Source organism: Pagrus pagrus (genome assembly GCF_965226575.1).
Source record: "Pagrus pagrus genome assembly, chromosome: 5".
Lineage (NCBI taxonomy): Eukaryota > Metazoa > Chordata > Actinopteri > Spariformes > Sparidae > Pagrus > Pagrus pagrus.
The window spans coordinates 30943469-30966590 of record NC_140189.1 but is presented as its reverse complement, the minus strand read 5'-3'; the positions used below and the strand labels follow the sequence as shown (position 1 = coordinate 30966590).

Below are 23122 nucleotides of genomic sequence, written 5' to 3'. Positions count from 1 at the left end.
ACATGTGAACACCAGTTTATTTATTATGATGACTATGGTGGTTTCACAGCTTTTTCTGAAAATGCAATAATAAATCATCACCCATTGAATATGACAGTGTATTAAAAATAATTGCAACATTCTAAAAATATGTCCAAAACAGCAGGAAACATAACCTCTCAGACAGTTATATCGGCATGACTGAGAACTGAGATTCAATATTTATACATATTTATAGATCATGGACCGAGTACATTTTTATGCTAAGTCCGTTCACGACATCGTCCACAGTGATGGTCGGGAGCCTTTCTACAAACTAACAGGCAAATGGAGAGAAAGACATGTAAGTTTTGATCGATTTCATGGTGGATGATTGTCTGACCCTGGCAAAGCTGCTCTTAGGGCGCACTCACACTTGGCCCAGCTTCTCCGTACCTTGCCGAAGCACGATTGTCCCTCCTGGGGGACAATCCCCCGCTGGCAAACACAATACCCAGTCCTACATATAGGTTTGTTGACAAGTTGTTCAGCCAAATGATTTCGACCACTTTATTTGGAGGTTAAAACCAAAAGCAACACTAAACTTGACGTTGCTGAAGGCCAGAGTATGCTTGAAATAAACTAGTCTGTATGAAATGTGACGTGTTTATATCTTTTTACAAGTAGACTCAAAGGCAGAGCGACAAGAGAGGGGCGAGACATGATGAATGATGTAAACGGCACACAGATTCATTCAGTATTTCCAAGCAGGCGTTCATAATGTCACGCTCAGTTGCACACACAAAGTAGCTGTGAGAAGACTGAAAAAAGAGAGCTTGAGAAAAAGGTTTTAACCTCGCATACTTCGTACGTTGTTATGAATTGTAGTTTTTCTTTAAGTTGCATGTCTTCGCTAGGTTTTGTGCAAAATACAGCTGTCCAAACACTGTCAACCTTTCATCAAGTGATCAAGCATTGACAGCTGAAATGGCAGCCACAGGAATGTCTTTACATGAGCGATGTGACAAGTGTAATCAAAAAGTAGCATTCCACATGATACCGCTGATCACACTCGTCATACAGCATACATAACTGTCAACTCTCGAGCAGGGGTTCTCGCAAAACTGCCCAGAAGATGAGCTGTAACGACTGAAAGCAAAGGATATTATCACTTGTATTCTAATCAGCAGTTATATCAAGGCACCATATGTGTCCCTCTGAGCAGCGTAGATCGTGATCAACATCAGACTTCCCAGCGAGGACTTCAACTTCCTGGACCAGAATTCAGAGCTCCAACTCATGGAGAATGACAAGTAGCCATCTGGTAATTCTTCTCTACAGACCTGTACGCTAGCTGCATCCCAAAATAGCATCAAAGGAAAAGAATTGTCTTTTGAAAAATCGTCTGTTGCATCTAGAGCGCCGAGATCTGCCTTGTATTGTCACTCAGGGGGTCTGATTCATTTGGATACAAATTCAGTCGCACTCAACTCTAATTTCAGAGCGGGGAAGAGAGAGGAAGCTGTGTGCACAGGACAAGAAAACACAAACAGCTAAGGAGCACTTTTTTTTAACAAGTATTAATTGACACACAAGGGAATATGGCGTCTTATCTACTCCCCTTGAAACTAAGTACAGCCTCTGGGATGTTCTGAAGGGTACTGACAGGGTGTGGGCATGCTTTTTAAAACCAAACTCAAACATGGTTCGCAGGGAAAGCTGTGAAGTTGCGACATGGACTGTGAGTCAGAAACATTGATGTTTTGGAATGGCTATGAGCTGATTTAGTCTAATGACGCAAATTTTAAATGCGCCACTGGCTGCAAGGCTCAGTCCACTTTCTTTTGAATGTATGATCTTTTTTTTAACTGTAATCTGCTACTCATTTAATATATTTATGGATTATTACGACATCAAACTTGTCTCATTTGGCTTAATTCTGTTTGAGAAGGTAATTATCGAAATAAGGACGTACTGCAACTGTAGAAGAAATATATGTCAGCCATCCTGATAGCTTCAGGTTATGATAGTCTTCAATCAAACAATGAAAGTGGGAAAATCTTGAAAAAAGACCATTTAAAAGCTGACACGTTCACCTGAAGCATAAGTAATTATAGACAATGGAGGTGGAAATGACTGAAATGCAGAGAGAAGGTGAATGGGCAACCAGCCTGGCGCCTTGAGTCACATTGTGTCAAGGTGCTGACTAAATATCGGTTGCTCTGTTGTAATAAATGATTGCTAAGCTTCCTGAAAATGGCTTGTTGTCCTGGTATGACTTTTTCTCATTGTTTCAGGGAGCTTTTTGGGCTTGGTGACAAACGAAAAGGATTACCAGTACAAGAATCCAGGACAGAAATCTCAGTTTTAGAATAAACACTGACCTTTTGGCATTTTGCCCCTGCCCCGGTGTCCCCTTTCTTTCTCCATCTAATTTGCTATTCTGTCTTTTCTCCTTGGATTTTAAATATTAATAAGCCACGATATTAGATATGTCCTGTAGCATGCGAGCAGCAGTAAGACACATGGAAACAGCTGCTGTCGAAGACAGGAGTTGGACTGTTGCAATCAAAGGCAAAGGGCTACTGCAGGATGCATCTTGCTGCTTGTAAAAGCTTGTGTCAGTGATGGCAGCTGCTTATCATAAATCTCTTGCGTCCTCCTTCCCAGTCCATTCCCTCGCAAGGATGAAATATAGGTGGTCTAAAGCAAATTGTAGAGGGGAATTTCAGACACAAAAAAGTAGATGGGAGCTAAGCAATGGAGTGAAGAGAGAGGCATAATTAAGAGAAGCTTGCGTTCGAGAAGACAGATGGGTGAGAACAAGGGGTGGCGTAAAATGAAGTCGAGGTTTATGGACGAGCAGACGGTGCCAAGAGATGGTGATATACATCTGAAGGCCCCTAAAAGAACAGCCAGTCCCCTACGTGACCTCATCCTATTTTAATTAGGAGGAATGACTTGCGCCTCTTACGGAGCACCCACGTTTGCATCCTGTCTTTCACAGGATTGGGAGCTTCACTAAGCATCAGTTCAGCTGCGTTTTGTAAATGCCACACTGCTTCACACGTCAGCAGTTTGAGGCACTAAGTCTCAGAACATTTAAAAGTAAATCCCCTGATGTGCAAAGACTGGACACACAGTAAAGTCAGCTGTGCTTTGGAGATGACCGTTCGCAGCCGGTCATGGCCAGACACACACATCTCTCCCTGCGTGCCATTGTTGAAGTACGTTGGAGCCAGCGAGCCTCTCATTAGCCATTCCTCTGGAACACCCGAAACACATCAACATAGGCTGGATGTTTTTCTAACAGACTGCAAATAGCTTCACCAACTATTTAAGGGAAGGGCGAGCGTTCCCAGAGTCATTAGCATAAGAGCGACCGTGCCAACCGTAACGCGTGCCATGCTGTAAAAATGATACAGCGACTGCCCACATAGCCAAGATTTCCTTTGTACTGCAGCCTAATTGTTGATATCTTGATCTGACCATACACTGCATGCATTACAGTATCATGTCTTTCAAAGGAGAGGCCAGATGGTGAGCGCTTCGACATTCTGCGGCCTTGAGGACGTTAGAGAAGAACAGCTCTCCTGGGAGGAACCTACATTTTGACTTTATTGCCTCCTCCCATTAAAGTCTGGCAGAATGAATTCCAACGTGAAGCGTCGTTCTCAGACGACATTGCACATGCATGTGTGAGCTAACAGGACCTTATCAACTGCTGCGTTGTCTCGTGAGCACACGCATACTTGTTCGCTCTGTACATTGCAGAAAGGGCAGGAGCCTTTGACAGTAGAAAGGGGATTAGACTGCAAACCAAAGATTCTTAGTGAGTTTAATGGAACAGAGATGAGTGGATGGAAGATTTAAATAAATTAACCTTCAGTGAATTCCCTGAGGCTCGGAGGAATGACAGAGGGGGTCTGAGGAGGATTTTTTTCCCTTGTCACTGATGTTATGAATAGTCATGACATGATTATGGTGAGCTAGTGCTCCTCAGCGTGCGATGTTAGCCTGAGCTTGTGTTTGAAGCACAGCGGAGGTGAACACAGAAAATATTGACAGACTTTAATGTTCCTCAGAGCGGAAAACAAAAATTAATTGCCCTCTCTTTGCATTTATAACCCTGTGTATTTTTGCTCTGTATGTGTCACGGTGTGTTCCAGCTCCATATGCTATCGGTATTGGTAGATTCTATATGACATGCAGAGCGGTGGGGAAGTTCGTAGATGTACAATGAGAATTTGTAATGCTAGCATCATTTCAAAATGTCATCACAACATCAGGGAATAGATTAACCTTTACCAAGCTCCCAACTGTAAAAACATAATTCTTTCTACGTACCGATCATGATATTAACCCTGATTAGTGCCTCTGACATTTACTGAAAGATGCAAAATACTGAATATTCTCTATTTTCTCACTTCTTTATTGCTTAGGATGCGTTAACACACTTTAAGAGTGGAAGAATTTGGATGTTTGGTCCATATTTTCATATTTCTGTATGAAAACTGATTTCTAAGTTTAGTGTGTTTTATTCTGAACTTTCTTCTCAGTGCCTTTTAATTACTTCCCAGAACTGCATCGATAGTGTTGTTTAGTCTAGTTTGGGAAATATCTGGCCAAGTTGTTGTTGGTTTCTCATTATTTTTATGTTATCGTGGATCTGTTTGACAGCAGATAAATGAACACGTGTGCACGTGATCAAGTGTTGCAAACTTCGGTCAGTGGTACATCCAGCATATAGTGGAGAAACTGCCTGCTTTGCATGTATGTAGTGGCGACAGTGATGTCCTCTTCTTCCTCTTCGTGTTTGCAACGGAGCTGACAGTGTACCCAGCAGACATCCTCAGTCCCTCAGCTTTTGGCAGAGCTCCATGGAAACAGTCAAAGTTAACAATAGCATCGTGTACCAACTCCCGTGGGCAGAGGTCACCGTGGGTAACAGTGTCACTGTGGCCACGATTTTCACCATAATTGAATTAGGGATGCATAACATATCGGTCGCGGGTATGTTATTGATGCATAAAGAAAGATAATTAAATGATTGCTATTGTTCCGATAATGGAATTTCAGCTGTTAACTGTTTCAGATAATGCAGAGAAACGGCGGTAGAATCGGGATGCAACTCAGAACCAGGTTGTGGGTGGAGATTTTCTCCTTTCTCTCCTCTTCTACTCTCTGTGTCGCATCCTGTCCCTCCTCTACACACACAAACAGGGCCAACAGTAGAGCCGCTGTGGAGACAATGAATCCGACTTCAGGTCGCATTTTATTTGAGTCATCGACAACAATACTCGTTATCAGTGACACAAAATCCGCCAAATAAAAGAGACAATATAAGCAGTTTATCAGTTTATCAAACACCTGTGGAACAAGCATTGAGCATTTTGTTTATATATTTATTTATATATATATATATATATATATATATATATATATATATATATACACATTAGGGCTGCACAATTAATCAAAATTCAATTGCAGTATAGCTAGTAGCAATATCAGAAAGGCAATAAGCTGCAATGTTTTAAAAAACAGCATTCTAATGAAATACTGCTGCAGAGATGCCCCGGGCTACAAATCTAGTACTCCAGATGTAAGACAACATGTTTGTTTGGTACAGACCCCAACAAATCATCATGACTTGAATAGTTTTTTTCAGTGCAAATGAAAGTTGTCGTGACGGCGCGACAGCCAGGCTCGCAAGTTACAATGCTAGCAAGACGTTTAAAAAAATAAAGCGTCTGAAACAACTCTCTGAATTGCAAAGATGACCCCGAAAAAGTCAAGTGCCAGAGGAAACTGGCATATCTGGCACTCGACTTTTTGGCACCCCGTCTGCCACCGAGGCTTCAAATATTTGCTAGCAATCCTCACTGAAGCTTCAAAGACCCAAAAATGGCATTCAGGACAGCCCTCCATCATCCATCTTCTGTAAGATTTCCTGTCATCACATTCTGAGTGGTGATAGACACCGAAGCTTTTCCAGTCCAGGCCGGCATCTTAGCGGTCTTAATCACACTCATACTATACTCTGAGGCTTCACCAGCAAATTGTTTTCATCTGTAATTTGAAGTGTGAACCCTTGCTAAACCACAGCTTGGATGGGCAACAGCTTATTAACCCAGGTCTCGCCTTTTGTTCTGCAAATAGGAGATCATGGTGCTCTCAGACATTAATTTTCTTTTGTCCAAATGGGTAGAGCCTGTGAGATAGTGCAGCTGTGTGTACAATGGTCCTGTGTGTCCACCACTTACGTGAACTGCCTGTTGTTTTTTTTAACTGCTCTTTGTCTTTGCTATAAATAAACAGGAAGTGAAAAGCTTGGCTATTAGCCTCATGAGCATACCGCAGCTGCTCAGCATGCTTTGCCATCCATCGCTAAGCCATATCAGTCAGACACCTTGTTTATACATCTGCTAAGGACACTCATGACTTGTCAGTGGGCTACCTTTATTTAGGAAGCATGTGCCCACAGTCCAGTACTTGTTCTGTTGTCATGATGGACACTTCAAGCTAAGAATAGAGTCGTATCTCATTTAATTGTGGTGACTGATCCGTGTAGAAACATTTTGTAGCGAGACCTAATGGAGGTCTTGTGACTGTTTCATCAGCAACCTTCCAGGTGACTAAAGGCTAATTTGGGAGCCTGTTTGTAGTCCTGCCAGCTGTCACCCAACAGGACCCTGAGTTATAGTCTGTGACTGTCACTTCGCTGTGACCCGGAGCAGCCAGCGTCGCAGTGATCGCGATGCAGCATGGTTTTGAATGTTATCAGAACGTGTCCTGTGACCTGCATTTCTAATGGATTCACGAGGGACAATGTGACCTCTCTAAATTACTTCTTAATCCATTATTAGAAGATTTTTATGCCTTTTCCACCCCGACCACATGTCGTCCACATGGTCTGCATTCCTATTGGAGCTTGAATCTTCACGTGGGCTCAACAAACTGTGATCATTGATGATCACGTCAAGTAGAGCTACAACAATTAGTCAATGTATTTTATTTTGATGGAGTATTCGATTAATCTCCAACTATTTAGAGTTTGATCAATAATTTTGGTAATTTTTCGAACTAAAGTAACATAATTGGTAGATTAATCGATAATGAAAGTTAGGCTCTGTTTTCAAATCACTTTATCAAGCAGTAATGCCAACATTCACTGATTCCAGGATTTTCTTCTTCTTCTTCTGTGTATTTGCAAATTGAACAACTTTTGGTTTTGGACTCTCGGTTGGTCAAAACAAGCAATTTGAAGCGGTCTCTTTGGACTCACTATTAGTTGCACTGCAGACTGTGTGCTGACAGTTGGGGCAGAAAGAGGACTGTACACCAATTACAGATTGTTTCTTCAGAATTTGATTATACCCTCACAAAGACTTCTGCACAGCGTAACCATTCAGACGAAACTCATTGTCTATTCCGAGCAGATTGTCTGTCTACACTTGCTCTGTTGGTTAGTTGTCTGTACTAATCAGTGGTGTCTGTTGTTGGTCTGAATTTTAGAGAGAACTGAGCTCTACTTTATTCTTTAAAAAATAAAAGAACAGAAACTAGAAACCCTTGGCTTCGTGTTTGTAATGGGACGACGGCTCTGGGAATTCTCCCTCCCAGTTCTTTATTCTGAGCTAAATCTGAGCGCATCATGAATAAATGTTTTCCTTTCGGAGCATTAATTCGCTCAGGTACATCCAACTGTGAGCTCACAAAACTGAAGTTGTGTTTGTGAGGGCATGTTCGTGTCCCCGTGTGTCTCTTTTGTGCGTACATTTGTGCGTGTTGACCACATTGACAGAGTAATTTGTAACATCCTGAGCACATTAATGCTTCAATTGCTCTTTTGAAACTGTCGACACGACTTCCTTTAGCAGCAGACTGAATCCACACTTGTTCATTAAAGCAGGCATCCTTTATCTCATGTTTTCTTTATACAATGGCACATGGCCTCTCTGTGTTTTCTCAGTTTAGATTAACAGTTCACTGCTTTGGCCTTCCCCCCCTCTCAGACACTTACCTGGGATGTTGCACTAATGCACTTTTCCTGACGCCCTGCATTATTCATACTGCACTGTTTGGTTTAATAGCTGATAAGAGTTACAATAACACCTATAGGAGATCTATACAAACGTGTGACTGAGGGAGTCATTGCAGTAGAGTCAATGGATGGGGGTTAAAGCCTTGATCCGTACTGAAAGATCACAGGTTTGATCCCCACAGCTGCGAGTGGGCCTTGAAGTCATTATTAAAAAATTAACCATGCAGTCATTATGTAATGGCTCTCCTTTTTTAATGACTTTGTGTTGCAGCAAACTTGATTACCTCTTTGCCCTGTAATTGGTGTATTTGACCCAGATAGTTGCTTAGGAATTATTTGAGACGTTCACTGCAGTACTGCAGGAGTTCACTCCTTTTTATGCCTCTGCATCGGCAAAGACGTGGTCTGAGGTATACTGTTGATTGTCTATCCTAGTCTTGTGAGGGCGATATCTCAAGAGTACTTTGAGGGAATTTCTTCAGGTTATCAAAATAGTTGAAAATTGATATAATAGTTGACAAGTAATCAATTAATTTGCACAGCTCTACAGTTAATTAACTTATCATTTCAGCTCAGATATACAAATAATAATTAAGGTTGTTTAAGATTTGTCAGCATCAATTTAACATCAGATAAATCACATTTCTATGCAAAACACAGGATCCGTCTTTACTTCCATGAGGCTGTTTGTGTGATTGGATTTTGATTGCTCAGGCCTGGCCAATAGATTCGGTTATTGATTAAGTTTGTTATTGACCTATCTTAATTATAATAGGGGGGCATCATATTCAGCACACATCCCTTCAGAGTGGAGATGCACCACTTTCACAGTTAAATGGTGTTTTAATGACCCGCTGAATTTCAAAGCGTCTTCTAATGGTCCTGTCTTTTCCTGGCTCTCTGTGCCATTAACAGGGCATGCTGTTAATGCATCCCTGATGGAAGATCAGGTCACTTTCATTTGTGATATTTCTTATATTCCATCCCGAGGCCACAGAGCATAAAGTTTGTCTCTTTGTTCAGCGTTTTCATTTGCTTCATTTACTCTGCGGGCCTTCTGCCCAAAGCCTCCACCTTGTCTCCACCCAGCCTCCTGGTATTTATTTTCCTCCTGCCCTGGGGAGTGATACTCACTGACATCACTCCTCCCCCTGGCCAGATGTTGAAACTTAAACACGCCATCCATCAGCCTACAGACAAAAGAGTAGCACTGCAGACAGGGGTGATGACCCAGCAAAGGCATTCTTAATTTACAGGTTTACACTCTCTCACACACACAGAGAGACTCTGGCTTTGTTCCAAGCCTTCATTTTCCAAATCAACATATATATTTCTGCTTTGGGCCATAGCTGCCTGATTACTGGTTCTGAAACCCAAAGAAACCAAGCTTCTGATGTAATAAAATAACAATGTGCAGCCAAAAGCTGTTTTATTCATTGAGGCTGAATCTGTAGAAATTCTTCACTTTCCCCTCGGAGCTTTATACTGTAGTAAAGCTATCACTCAAGAGCCATTTAAGGTACCATAATTCACATAAAATGTAGTGCATGTAGTCAGTCCTGAAGCGCTACATCAGTTTTAAATCACACATCTGATTGCAACAAATTGCTTCCTTCTTGATTCATCCTCTGTCCACTTTATACCACAGCGGAAAGTCCAAGCGTTAATCAAGGAGACAGAGTTGTGAAGTTTTGGACAAACCCGCCACTATGAGGAAAAAGTCACTCCTTGGCTTGTCTGGAACTGGAACAACACAGTAACAACTGAAGCGGAGTGGTATTCCCCTGTCAGCTGTTCAGTGCTGCTTCACTCTTTCCACGGCCTTCCTTCATGGGAACTCTCGCACGCCGCTGACTGAAAGGCCGTCTCCTTGAATCTAAACCGTAGCTGTTTAGTGGCGACAGACTTAACATTGGCAGACTAATGAATTTATCTCACTCTCAGGAGTATTGACAGTCATCTTAAGAGAAGTGTGACAGATGGGTGCCGAGATGGGTGTGAGCTCAGATAGAAGATCTATTTAGACTGCGAATGCGTAGACTCCTCTGCCGAAATCCAACAAATCTCCCACACACATGTTTAATGTATTTAAGGCGTCATCTCTCAGCGGGCGTTGTCTGATTATTAGCGTGGCCTGTGCCTTTGCTCTGACAGTTTCCCCTCTTTGTAGACCTGTTTCTCCATGTGTGCAGAAACCATTGATAATCTAGGAAGTACAGAAAATATTGTAGCTTACATAAAGGCAGAATAAGCCACTTGTGTGTCTGATTGAGACATAAGCAGTGAGTTTGAACCAACGACCTTGATATTTTTGTAGAATTTTGACAGATTCAGAATAATATTGGAGACATTTTATCGTTTTTGTCCAATTTTACATCTTCAAAGCTACACATCATTTACTATATTGTTTTGATTTCCCTTTTCTTTCTTTTCTTTTCTCTCTGAGTGCCAGAATTGTCTGTTTCTGCTAATCTAAAATACAATAAGATGATCTTTTATTCGTCCCACAACAGGGAAACATTATTTCATTATTACAGCAGCAAAGGGGACAGCAAAAATAGAGAGCATCGATTAAAACAGTAATAATAAATAAGTAGAAAATATGAAAACAATATAAGTAAAAAAAAAAAAAAAAAGAAGTAAGAACAATATAAACAGTATAAATAGGAAATAAACTCTACTGGGACCAGTGCTGCTTGGTTATCTACTAATAAATCTTACTTCTGTTGACCGATTTCTACAGGAAAAAGACACAGAAATCTATAATGTCATTAAATACGGTCTTACATGGAAACAAGAAAATGCAGGAACATCTGCCTTTAAAAGTGTTCCTCCAACATTCCAGTGTCTAAACAGATTATAAGAGTCTTCATCTTGTTAGTCAGATTTAAAAACGACTGCAGGCACCACTTTAAATCCTTAATAACAATGTTGTTGACGTTTAGAGTTTGATACTAACTGATTAGGGTCCTGTGGACCTGTGATGGAGCCACATTAACGTGGGGCTTCAGATCTGTTGTGCGATGGAGGGAAAAACAAATCTGTGCACAAAGAAGTGTCATGAATTTTTCATGAGTGTAGACCGAGCCTCCCCAGGACCCTGCTCTGAATTATAAACAAATACACAACTCTTAAAGAGCAGAGAATAGCTGATACATTAAGCAGAAAACACAAGTTAACTTGTTTATTGGGACTCAGGAGCAATCTCGACATTCGTTTTGTTTCCATTAAGACTTCTTATATGGTCTCGTATTGGTGATATGGCTGTTTATCATGTTGTTGTAAGATAACAGTGAGAAAAATAAAAATGCTAAAGAAAAGCTTTTCTCCTCTGAGCTGTCTGATAAATCGGCCTCATTACACAGAATATCTGAGCTTGAATCTTTCTCACTGTGTAAAACTACCTTTACATCAGTGTTCACATTAGGATGAGGTGCAGTTTTTGTGGAACAGCTTTTTTGCTAAGCAGCATCATTTTCTTGGTGGTATCCGCATCATGTTTGTTATATTCACATATTTGTACCGTTGAGTTTTGGCCTTGTTAAAGCCGACCTTCATTGTAGGAAAGAGAAACGGTAACATTTCTCGGTGGGTCTGTTGCATGCACAAAATATTGATTCGGAATCAGCCAACTAATGTATCATTGTGCTTCTTGTGTGTCTGGCATCAGGATAGAGATATTGTGGTACACAAAACAAAATCCTTCCTCCTTTGGAGAGAGTACATACCAGGAACTTGTAGAAATCAAATCAGAAATCAATTTGGAAAAAGTTTCATTTTTACTCAGCAACAGACTTTGCATTCAAAGCCAGCCTGTCTCTTAACTTTGCATGAAGGATGCAACTAATGATTGTTTTCTTTGTATATTAATCTGCAGATTTTATACTTGATAAACTTGAACTTTAAAACATCATAAGATAATGAAAAATTTCTGCTGCTGCTGTCCAAGGTGACCTTTTATAAATTGCTTGTTTTCTTCCTCAAACAGTCCAAACCCCAAGGATATTCAGTCAAGTATAATGTAAGGCAAGAAAATTAAGTAAATTCCCACATTTAAAAAGTTTGAATCATCAAATTTCTTAAAAAATCACATAACAATTAATCGTGTCTCATCATGGTCTATGTGTATTTCCTAATTTTCTGTTGATCACATAATCAATTTATCAAGTAGTCTTTTCAGTTCTGCTTTGTATAAACATCTTATTCCAGATTGATTTGAGTTGATTAAACAATCTCACCATAATGTCCATTCAGCAGCTGCTCTGGAAGTTGGTCATAGCACATGATCTTCATCAACAGATGGAGTTGAAGAGTTGTAATGGAATTGTAGATGTTCCACTTTTTTTCACTTTAAAGTCGTCCATGTTTGCTTAAAATGTAGGCTTCAAGGTTTAACCTCAACCTCGGATGCAGAAGTTGGGAAAACAGTCTATTGAGTAGCTGTTCTGGAGCTTTCCATGATATCATGTGAACTTCGGCAGATGGATTTTTTGTGCAGTTTGGTTGCTTGTATGGTTCCACCAGTGCCATTGTTGCTATTGCCGTTAAAATAAAAGTGTTTATGAGGTCTGCAGTGATGTGCCTCCGAATGAAACCCCTACAGGTTTTGGACATGAAAAGCACAGTAGTGCTGGAACCTCATGTTGTTTTTCTTTTTCATGACTCACAGTGGTTTCCCTTTTGGTCAGCATCCATCCCTTCATTTACTATAATGAGGCTTTTTGTTTTTGTGTCTTCCAGGACTCAACGCTCTGCCCTTTGATCCAGCAACAAACAACGACCCCCTCCATTTCAACGGTTCCAGTGGGCCACTGGTGACAGAGTGTCCTCCTCTGGAAAACACTGCTGAGAATAGTAAGAAGAGGAAGAGAGCCAGCCTGCCTCCAGGTACTGACAACAAACTCCATCACTGCTGCAGGATTAAATCCTCATCCTTTTCCCTCAGCCATGTTTATTTCTAAATGCAGATGCCTGTAATGTAAATAGGGAATGCCTCCCTTCATTTAGAAAAGCTTTGATACAAAAGCTAGATATTTATTTTGTATTTTTGGTTCGTGACAAATGTGATATCTTGGGAAGACCTTCAAATCTGGCACAGAGTTAACTTGGACTCAGTGATGCACTGAATAGGATTTGATAGTCAAAAGTGAAGGTCACTGTGACCATAACTCAAGAATTGATGCACTAGTTCTGACAACATTTCTCACAAATATCTAATAGGCTAAAATGACAAAGTGATGAGACTTTATATCCAAAAGGTCAAAGGTCAACTTCACTGTGACATCAGAAACACTCTTCTGGCCATCATTCAATGGCTTAACTGAGGTTCGTGAGTTGGTGACACTAATCCTGGGTGCCCTCCTTCGATCTGTTTTTATTTCATAGCTCTTCTTTGCTCCTGAAGCATCGTCCGTTGTCATGGCTACAACAAAAATTAATTGATTTATTGGCCAAGAAATTGTTTTTTGTTTCTCTTGGTGAATTTACACACTAAAAGACACACAGCAGTAGTCCAACACAAGTAAAAATAGTCTCCAAGTGATGACAGCTTGTTCTCACTTGAAATTATTCACTGGAATCATCAATAAAGTCAAAACTTCCAACAGAAATAAATGGAACATCTTTTATTAAATTACCTCGAAATCCAAAGTCTTCACTGTGTTATGAGTCTGGACGGACATGGATATACATTGACTGGTAGACGGAGGCATACAACTGTGGGGCGATAATCCCAGTTTACCTCGAGTTTCCTCTCCCTCTTCTTCTACAAACATTAAATAACTGTGATGGGAATTGTTGCATAATCATATTGGGGATATGGAGAGAGAAAAAGTAGCTTTGTTCGGTCTTTGTTGTTTTCGATTAGCTTGCCATGTCCTGAGGCTCTGGTTGTCTGGCCTGTTTGGAGGTCAGGCAGCTGCAGCAGGAAACTGCTCCGCTGAGATTGTGTGCCTGAGTTGTCTGTTACCGTGCCAACACCACCTGCCAATCACAACTGCAACACGCCTTCAGCTTTTTCAGACACACACACACACACACACACACACACACACACACACACACACACACACACACACACACACACACACACACAAACACAGCGACCTGTCACACAAAGAGGGACGCCTGTCTGTGTACATTTGTGTTTGTGTGTGCTGTAATTAAACATTAATTTGTAAGCTGTGGTTTTCCTGGTAATGTGTCAAATTAAAGAAGGACTTTCTAATTAAAGAATTAAAGAAGTACTGACTAATTAATTGCTTTGTAAGTAATAGAAAGAAGAGGGCCCTTAAGACGGAGAGGTTGCGCCTGTGTTCGCTGCTTTCTTGGCAACGCTAATTGGACTGGATTAATACTCCACATTAACGCAGCCCTAATCACCAATTCATCTTTTTTTCACAGCTTCACATGGACAAGTTCACGTCTTGATAAAGTTCGATGTCATTTTAATTCAGTGACCATGTCAGATTATAATTGGATAATGTATCATTCGCAAACAAATAACCGACGTCTGTCAAACAAATCACCAACGTGTGTCCAAGTGACGGATGCGTTTGAATTATGCAAGTTACACATTATGTTTAACATTAAGACCATGTGTAAATGAGACAAACTTCAATGAAGATGAAGTCGTTGGATTAATTGGCAGAACGCTTAGCTGCTGCAGTCAGGTTAATAAACAGGAGTGAAGATAAATCCACTCTTTAATCCCGAAAGTTGAGCGGCCCCAGCGGCAGAAGTTGCGTATTGTATGTTTAACATATCTGATAAACTGAGGAATCAAAAATGACTGCGATCCGTAGAGCTTACCTCCAGTTTCAGGTGTTTTATAGCAAAGGGTGGTTTTCAATGCAGAATTGTTGCATATTATATCAGTTAATGTTATCAAACCCACAGTGTTAAAGGCTTTCAGTCACTCAAACCCTGGGAACTGACAAATGATTCAAATCCCATATTAATGTTGGTGTCAACTGTGTTCCAACACCCTGAAACATAATGTAAGTGGATAGTCTCCATGAACAGAAAGTGTTGTTAAAATATGGGGAAAAATTGAGCTTTTCAGAATCTTAGATTCTAATTTAAATAACAAGTAAATGGTTCCCACTTGTCAGATTTCCTATCACAGCTCTGAAAGACAAGTTTCCTGCAGTCACAATATCATTAGTGTTATGCACAATCACACTGTCAAGTACAACCGTGCAGCTTTTTCTCCTCCATTGTCACACTTACACAGCAGAAATATTCAAAACTCAGAAAAGTGTTGACAGCAATCATAGTAACAGTGAATAGAGTTTTATTTGTGTGTGTGTACACCGATAAAAGCCCATCCAAAAGCCTTAAAATGGAAGCGTTAGCAGTGCATAGAATTAGTCTGTCACACTGGCGGGCAGACAGACCATCGCATTTTTTCTCTATACATCATCAACATGTCAAGAAAGACGACTCCCTGTCTCAGTCACTCTGCACCCAGTTATTTATATCAGTCGAGGACAACTTTCTTTCCCTTACTATTAAATAATGCCGGCAGGAAAAACGACTTATTCTACAATATAATGGTACGTTTTAGATTCTATATATTTTTCAAATGTCACACCAAACCTTAGACGTGTTTGTTTTCACCTAGCTTGCTCTCCATCTCCAGCGTGTTTGCACTTTCTGCTCAAACTCTTCCACATTATGTGTCAAATGCACATAGTTAGGAGCTATAATGGGCACAGAAATGGTTGTATTGGTTTCCGTGTCGTGTACAACTGAACATGTTGACTTGCCTTCACATTAGTGGTCAAAGATCCAGCCCACAAGGGCTCCCAAGTGGACCTTCTGCAGACTTCCAGAGAGTTCGCTTGGGGACCGGACTTCACTGGTTTAATTATCCACAATTCATTGCGATATAGACGTGACGTTGTAGAACTGATTATGAATGTGTAAAACATTTACTTTATTGAAATGTTTATTTAGCCACATGATAATATTGAAAATGTAGAAGTAAAGGCTATAGAGGTGAGCAAATTTATTTTATTTTTGTAGTTTTTATGCCTGGCTATCAGCGGCCTATATTCACCTCGCAAAGCACACGTCTACATCTGTTACATTTCACCATCCATTTGGTTCAGCCCTAAGGAAGGCACATCCAGTCTTAGAAAATTGTTACAGGTATGGCGTTTGGTAATCAGATTCCTCCCATCGCCCAACATTTCATTTTTTAGTTGTCATAGTGTTACAGTTTCCTGCTCCCTGGTGTTTGTTGGAGGGCTGAGAGAGCGTATGAGAGCGAGTGTACAGGCTCTGTAAGGAGTGATTTTCCTCTCAGCGCAAATGTGTCCAGATTTTACAAATAGTCAAATGTTCAGCGGTGGAAACCAATTTATTTGAAGTTCTAGAGGCTACTCTGTGTTAGTCTCAGTTTGAGTAATGTGTAATGATCTCTCCTTTCATCCTGCCGCTCAGCTGTCACAGCGGTGCATTTCCTGTCTGAAGTCTTTGTCATGCACAGGCACAGATGTAACAAGACGATTAAAAACCTGGTTACATGTAAAAAGTTAGAAATCACAGTCTTCTATCTAGCTAGGGATCATCATGTCATGTCATCATACCTCTTTAAAACCCCAATTACAGAAAATGTGTGTCTAGTTTACTTGATGGTCCCTGCAGAAGGTGCATGTAGCTGTTGCCTGATGAATCGGCTTAATGATGAAGGTCTTGAGCGTACAGCTTGTGTCTGGCTCATGATTGACTCCAGTCTCGATCCAGCTCCGACTCATTAGCAGCCATGTTGATTGAGTCTTGTTAACGGCCCCTAATGGATAGATTTTTCTCATTACAATTGCCATTACACTTGATAATCCATCATGCCTGTGTGCACGCATCCATAGCAACACTTAGACTTTTCTTAAACATTACACAGCTACGTACGTTATATGTTTATAATTGCTTGAAAATTTAAGAAGGCAGCAAACCAAACGGCCTGTTTGATGTGCCCCATGAGGGATCCAAGTCATTCAAGATTTAATCCATCCCGCTGATAGATTATTCACTCATGATATTCAAACCACAACACCAAGACCAAACACCAGGCTGCCAGATACATAATTAAGAGGCCCTTACGTGTTATAGATAGTTGCAGGAGACATTTGAAGTTAAATTGGTATTCTCTCCACTACTGTATGTGACAAAATATTCATTCCAACTTGAAGGAAATGTTCGGTTTCTTGTGACCGCATGTTAAAAAAAAGATATTGTTGTGCTCCTCTGTCTTTGACAGAACTGAGGCACTGAATAGTTCAACATTTCACATGCCTCTTTCCCCTCCTCCTCCTTTCTCAAACACAAGTTCTTATATTCCCTCTAAAGTTGGAGACAATATACTCGACCGCCGTCTTTGCTCTTTATCTTAGTTTTCTGTGTTTATGTGCACCTGCTGTGTGTGTGTGTGTGTGTGTGTGTGTGTGTGTGTGTGTGTGTGTGTGTGTGTGTACCTGTCTTTAACAATCCATAATAAGTGGCCCCTTGGGGCAGCAGGCACTCTGCAAAGATTTTTTCCTTATTCTGTATTTTATCAGTTTTACAACACAGCCAGAGATGGCCATTTCCCCCTCCAGTCCTGCTGTCTTAAAACTGCAGGTGGTGGAGAGAATGAGATTTTGAAATGTTGCTCGTTTCATTTTTTTTTTCATTGGAGCGGGATATTCCCACCTAACAATGAATATAAATGTCAGTTTAGTAGCGCCCGCAAAGATGGATTTTATTATCTCCAGCCTGTTATGGTTACGTAATGCCAATAATAATCTTTATTTGTGAGGCAGTTCAAACAAAGTTAAGTGTGACTTACAGTGCAGGGTGGGAATGCAACAGAGTCAAAGGCATCATAAAGAAAACACTGAAGGACACTTTAGTAATAGAAATAATATTACAAAAAATAGGATTGGAAGGCAATGTAAATCATTTTTCAAAAGGTTTTTATTTATGTAAGGTACCCTATGGATTTTTCACACATAATGTAAACATTCAGTGTTCACTTCTTGTGTGTGTCCTTGAGGTTTTATGAAATGCATCTCCTGGACTCAGTCCCACTGCTCTGGGCTTTTTGTTTTTGAAAACGCCCTTAAAATAAAGATAAAGTTTAAGGGCATCCCATGGTAACCTTGCAACGCTATGACCTGTGGGTAATTCCCTCCGGCAAAGTCGACAGAAGTGTGGATCTACAGAGAGTGGACAGTGGGACAGCCCTAAACCCTCGCAGACTTACTGGAAACTTGCCTCAAAGTCTGTGAGTCTGTAAATGTGGAAAGTGGGATTGGGCCCTTCTCTCATAAAGCGACTAATTTTAAACCCAGCGTTAAAAGTGCATTCATGTGCTGTCAGAATAATCGGAAAAACGTATTTCCGACTGGGAAAATTCACGAGCACGCCCCCTCACGTCAGAGCAACTACTTGGAATGTCTGAGAACATTTTGGTACACAAGTTTCCAATGCTCTTCCTTGTCACTCAGATACCGGAAACAGCTGGCAATGAGTTGTTAAAACGCTCTGAGCGAAACGTAGGACGTTGAAGCATCCAAGGACCGCATGAATGCAGCGTTCATCCATGTTTTCCTGCCAGTCTTTGTGGGCACATCTCCGCATATCTCGGCATGTTCCCGCCACCTGTGGTTTGCTGGAATAGTGTGAAACCGTCGTCAGGACTCTGTATCTCATCTATTTTGTTTATCTTGTGCTCAAGCACAACAAACAAAGACTGATAGAAAAAACAGCTCCATAGAAGTACTGGAGGTCAAAACCTCCACAGGGAACCTTTTAAGGCGGACTGTGGTTTTGCAGGCCTGAGAGCGATCCACAGCTGTGAGTAGCAAAGGTCCTGTCAACTCTGGTAATGAGGTGTGTTTTCACTCAGCGCACACAGTAATGTGCCTGCAGCACTCCTTAACTAAAATCCTATACCCTTTGCAGTTTCCTTCGGGTCAGAAAGAGTACAGTGATTAGCCCAAAGCAACCCTACTTAAAGCACCATCACAACCGGAGAGAAATACTTTCACATTACTCAAAACACAATGTCACATGAAAACATGCGTCGCCCTGTTAGAGACTCTTGGAAACTGCACCAGTTGCCAAACTTTTTCCCTCTCCGCAGTTTACCATATAGACAGCTTCTACTGGAAACTGTCAGTCTGTGGAATAGCAAATAACTTTATAACTAAGTTTATATGAAACGGCTCTTTGAAGGAGAATGCTGTCCTTTGGCTGAATGGATTTCAAGTAGCCGTGTAACAAGGTTGTTTGACTGAAAACAAACTGAGTAGTGATTAGAATTGAGGCATATTTTCAGACCTAAGGCCGTGTGTGGATTCATCAAAAAGCACTCACAATGCCAGGATTAAAGCCATAACCTCACTCTTATGTTTCCCTGTGCATGAAATTTAATTAATTAAATTTCGTCACAAAGGCCAATTCACAGCCGTCGTTCCAGCAAATAAAAGAATTGTCCACTTATCGATCCAATCTCTCGTGCATTGACCTTTAGTGGGAGCTAAGAGGGAGGTGTGGATAAAATGCTATTGATTCTTCAGGAGAAGGTTAATGTCATTGAGCAAGGGAAAGTACAGATACATGTTGTGCGGGGAGGCGAGCGGCAATGTCTCTCAACCAACCGGAACATCATGACATGACATGTGGCGGCATTTTATACATATAATTAGATCCTAGTGTTAGTTATATCCTTGAGGCCTGTCATGTCACATACAACTCTTTTACTGTTTTACTTTATTTCTGTATCTGCCGGCTGCATACGTGTGAACATATCAGCGTGTGGAGGCACCTATATAAATAATATATTCTGTATAAAAAGAACTGCATGTCTGTTTGGGTTTTTTCTTCACATCTGTTTCGAATCCCTGAAGTCTTCAGCTTCCGTAGTCTCAACTACACTTAAGCCGCATTCAGACTGACTTAAAGCCTGCATGAAAAAATGCAACCGTCTTCGTCTTCTGAATGGAGTCGGTGTCTCTGAGCAGTGTGGCTGCCAATGCAAAAGCAACACAGGGTCATCCAGCAAGAAGGTGCCACCAGGCTGAACTTTGAAGCGCACATTCCAGCTGAATCCTTTCGTAGTCTTGCATTGCTAGAGCACTGTGGAGGAAGGGCTGGTCGTACCTAATCTCTTGGTATAGGGGAAAAAACGTTCGGGTCAGAGGTACTTGTTTTGCACAAGCGTGCATTGGCAGTAAAATGGCCAAATCCCTGCAATCGAAAAACGTTCATACGTTAGCAACCAGCTTAGTGTTATGGCAACTTGCCATTTTCAGCTTGTAGGTATGAGGTTGGAGTTTGTTGTATTGCGTTGGGATGGGGGATTTTCCATAGTTGTTGTTTTCAGATCCAACGAATGCTGAACTTTTCTGTTTACTTCAGGATGATTTATAAAAGATAATATAGTTGGCACTATTTTAGAGCTAGAGAAGCAGTGAGTGCAAACTGCTGTACTGTGTTTTTTTTTCGCATCTAACAAGCCTTGAAATGCATTGTTCTGCTCCTGCTCCTAAAACTGGATTGCATTACGTAGACCACATTCACATGGCAGCCGTTCTCCTCTGACGCCACACAGAGGGTTGAAAGGTTGAATGCTGGGATGATGTTATGCTGCTGTGTCATGCAGACTCAGGGAATCGGACAAGTTGTCACCCTTACCGATTGATCAGCAACTAAACAGGGGATAGATAATGAAAATCTGGAGGGATATTGGGTCATACTTCAAGGTAATATATCATACTTGATAACCCATTTGCTGACTTTAGCATTCAACCACTTCCTAACTAACATTACTGTTTGATTAGATCCAGGGCATCTCAGACACTGTGTGAATATGATCTGTTGTCTCATCTGTAACTTTAATAACATGCCCCCATGACTTTATGTATCAGTACCACTTCTAATTAGTGAATTTCAGTCAAAATGTTATTTTGCAGGGTGCCCGGTAACTCACCTCGTAAAGCGTGAGCGCAACATGTACAAACTTTACCGCAGCAGCGCCCCCTTACTATCTCTCTCCCCCATTTTCTGTCCCTCTTCGCTTGTCTTATCAAATAAAACCAAAAAACATGTTTTTCCACTTTATCCATCAAAACGAAAAGGAAACCACAAGCTTTGAAAATGTAATTGGCTGCGTCATTGTTGCATGAAAAGAAAGTTGTGAGTGAAAGTTGCAGTGAGATATTTCCACTCTTCCCCTGTATACTTGGATAACACACGCTGGCTTTAATGAGTGAGGACAAAATACTCTTGTTGTGAGAGCTGACTTCATCTGTGGTCTGGGTTTGTATCGGGGATCCTGAAACCATTTTGTCAGCACAAAGTCTCCGTTGGGAGTGTGTAGTCCACACCCTGTCGTTTTTAACGCTGGCATCCTTATGATGAATGGTTTGTAGTCTGACTCGCATTTTCTGTGTGGAGCAGCAAAACCCCAGAATTAAACTGCACTTCTGTGAACTTAATGTGGTTTTCTCTTTTCGGGAAAGTTTCGGATAATAGTTTCCAATATTAAACACAGCAGTGTTTTTTTTTTTTTGTGAGTAGGTTTTTTGTTTTTTTCTTTTTATGTGGAAAGAAATGGATTTCAACATAAAAAAAATATAATGTGATGTCATTGACCCGCTGCTGGCAGGCAAAGAGCTGCTGGAAGGTAAATAATATAATGGGCTACTTAAGCTGTCCGAGGTGACAGTCCATTTAGATATATGGCTGTGTCATTGTCCCACAGAGGTGTGTGTGTATGTGCGTGTTCAGAGTGTCCTGATTGCTGTATGTTGATGCTGGAGGAGATCTACAGCCGGGTGTCAGTCTTGGTGACGCTGAGGCCACACAGAAGATTTAGATTGATGCTGATGGATGTGAGCGACAGCATGACAGACTGTAGATAAAAAGCGAACTCATTAGCTCACAAACAGGATGTACGCAGGCATGTAGGGGAGTATAAAGGTTAATGACTTAGTGATTTTCAAGCATTCAGTCTAGAAGGAGCTGCTGCCTGCTTCTGCAGTACTGTATGTCTGCATGTTGTAACTCTGGGAGAGAATAGTGATTGAAATGCATGACAAGCTGTGAAGGGGCCCGCCTCCCCTTATTCATCTGGGATTCAGCTGCTTCAGTCAGAACATAACAGGGCACTTGTCTCTACTGCTGCTCAGGGAGGGATAAAAAATACACATGTACGACTATATGAACTGTGTATTTGCAGAAGCATGCAAGCATTTTTGAGTGTTTAGAAAAGTGCTATACACAGTAGGACTGCATTTAATGATCGCTTTCATCGTCACCTAAGCTTCAGAATAAGTGTTTGGTCCTTAATATGTAGAAAAATACAAGAGTTCAGATTGTTTGTAGTGTTATGATGCTGCAATATCATCTTAGTCTTGCCAGCTGAGAATGTTAGCAAATATGTTTCTGCAAAACCACAGATAACTCAACACTGAACATTTCTTTATGTTGCATCTAACCATTGTTGAGGTTGAATTTTGTGTGCTTATTACAGATGGACATGGTCCATATTCCTATAAAAAATAGTCGGTTTTGGTCGCTGCAGAAACGGCTGGAAATATCCCCAGGGCTCCTTAAAAAACACCCGGTTTGACAACACAAAAACGGTTGGAAATATCCCCAGGGCTCCTTAAAAAACACCCGGTTTGACAACACAAAAACGGTTGGAAATATCCCCAGGGCTCTTTAAGAAACACCTGGTTTTGTCGCAACCAACAAATAGGATGGAAAATGCCACGTTTGCTGTAAATGTCAGCCTTGCACGTATCTGTGGTTTGCAGAAACGCTAACATTATATCCTGGCGACTGGGCTGCTGTGATCCAGGTCAAAGTGGAAATCTCAAATCTCATCCTCCATCCAATCTACTGATGATCACCAAAGAGCGAAATGTAACTGGTGTTCATCCTTTTATCCCTTTTCCCCAATATCCTCCTCCATCATTTTTTTAATTGTGCCCTCTTGCTCCCTGTCACTCTTCTCCATGCTGCGCTGCTCAGGGATTTAGTGCCACTTCACCCAATTTTGCAAAGCCTACAAACATGTGAGATCTAAATAATTCACGGAGCCAGAAGGCGCTCCGCTCTGCTCTG

General features: G+C 41.1%; 1 protein-coding gene across 8 annotated transcripts in view; it reads left to right on the top strand.

Moving 5' to 3' along the window:
* The window catches only part of enox2 (ecto-NOX disulfide-thiol exchanger 2), a 192214-nt gene that overhangs the window by 75745 nt on the left and 93347 nt on the right, over window positions 1–23122 (top strand). For all 8 annotated transcript variants that reach the window (XM_084352685.1, XM_084352690.1, XM_084352684.1 and 5 more), the window contains one exon: window positions 12746–12892. In XM_084352685.1, coding sequence (XP_084208811.1) covers window positions 12746–12892 — 147 coding nt within the window. The remainder of the gene's footprint in view (window positions 1–12745; window positions 12893–23122) is intronic.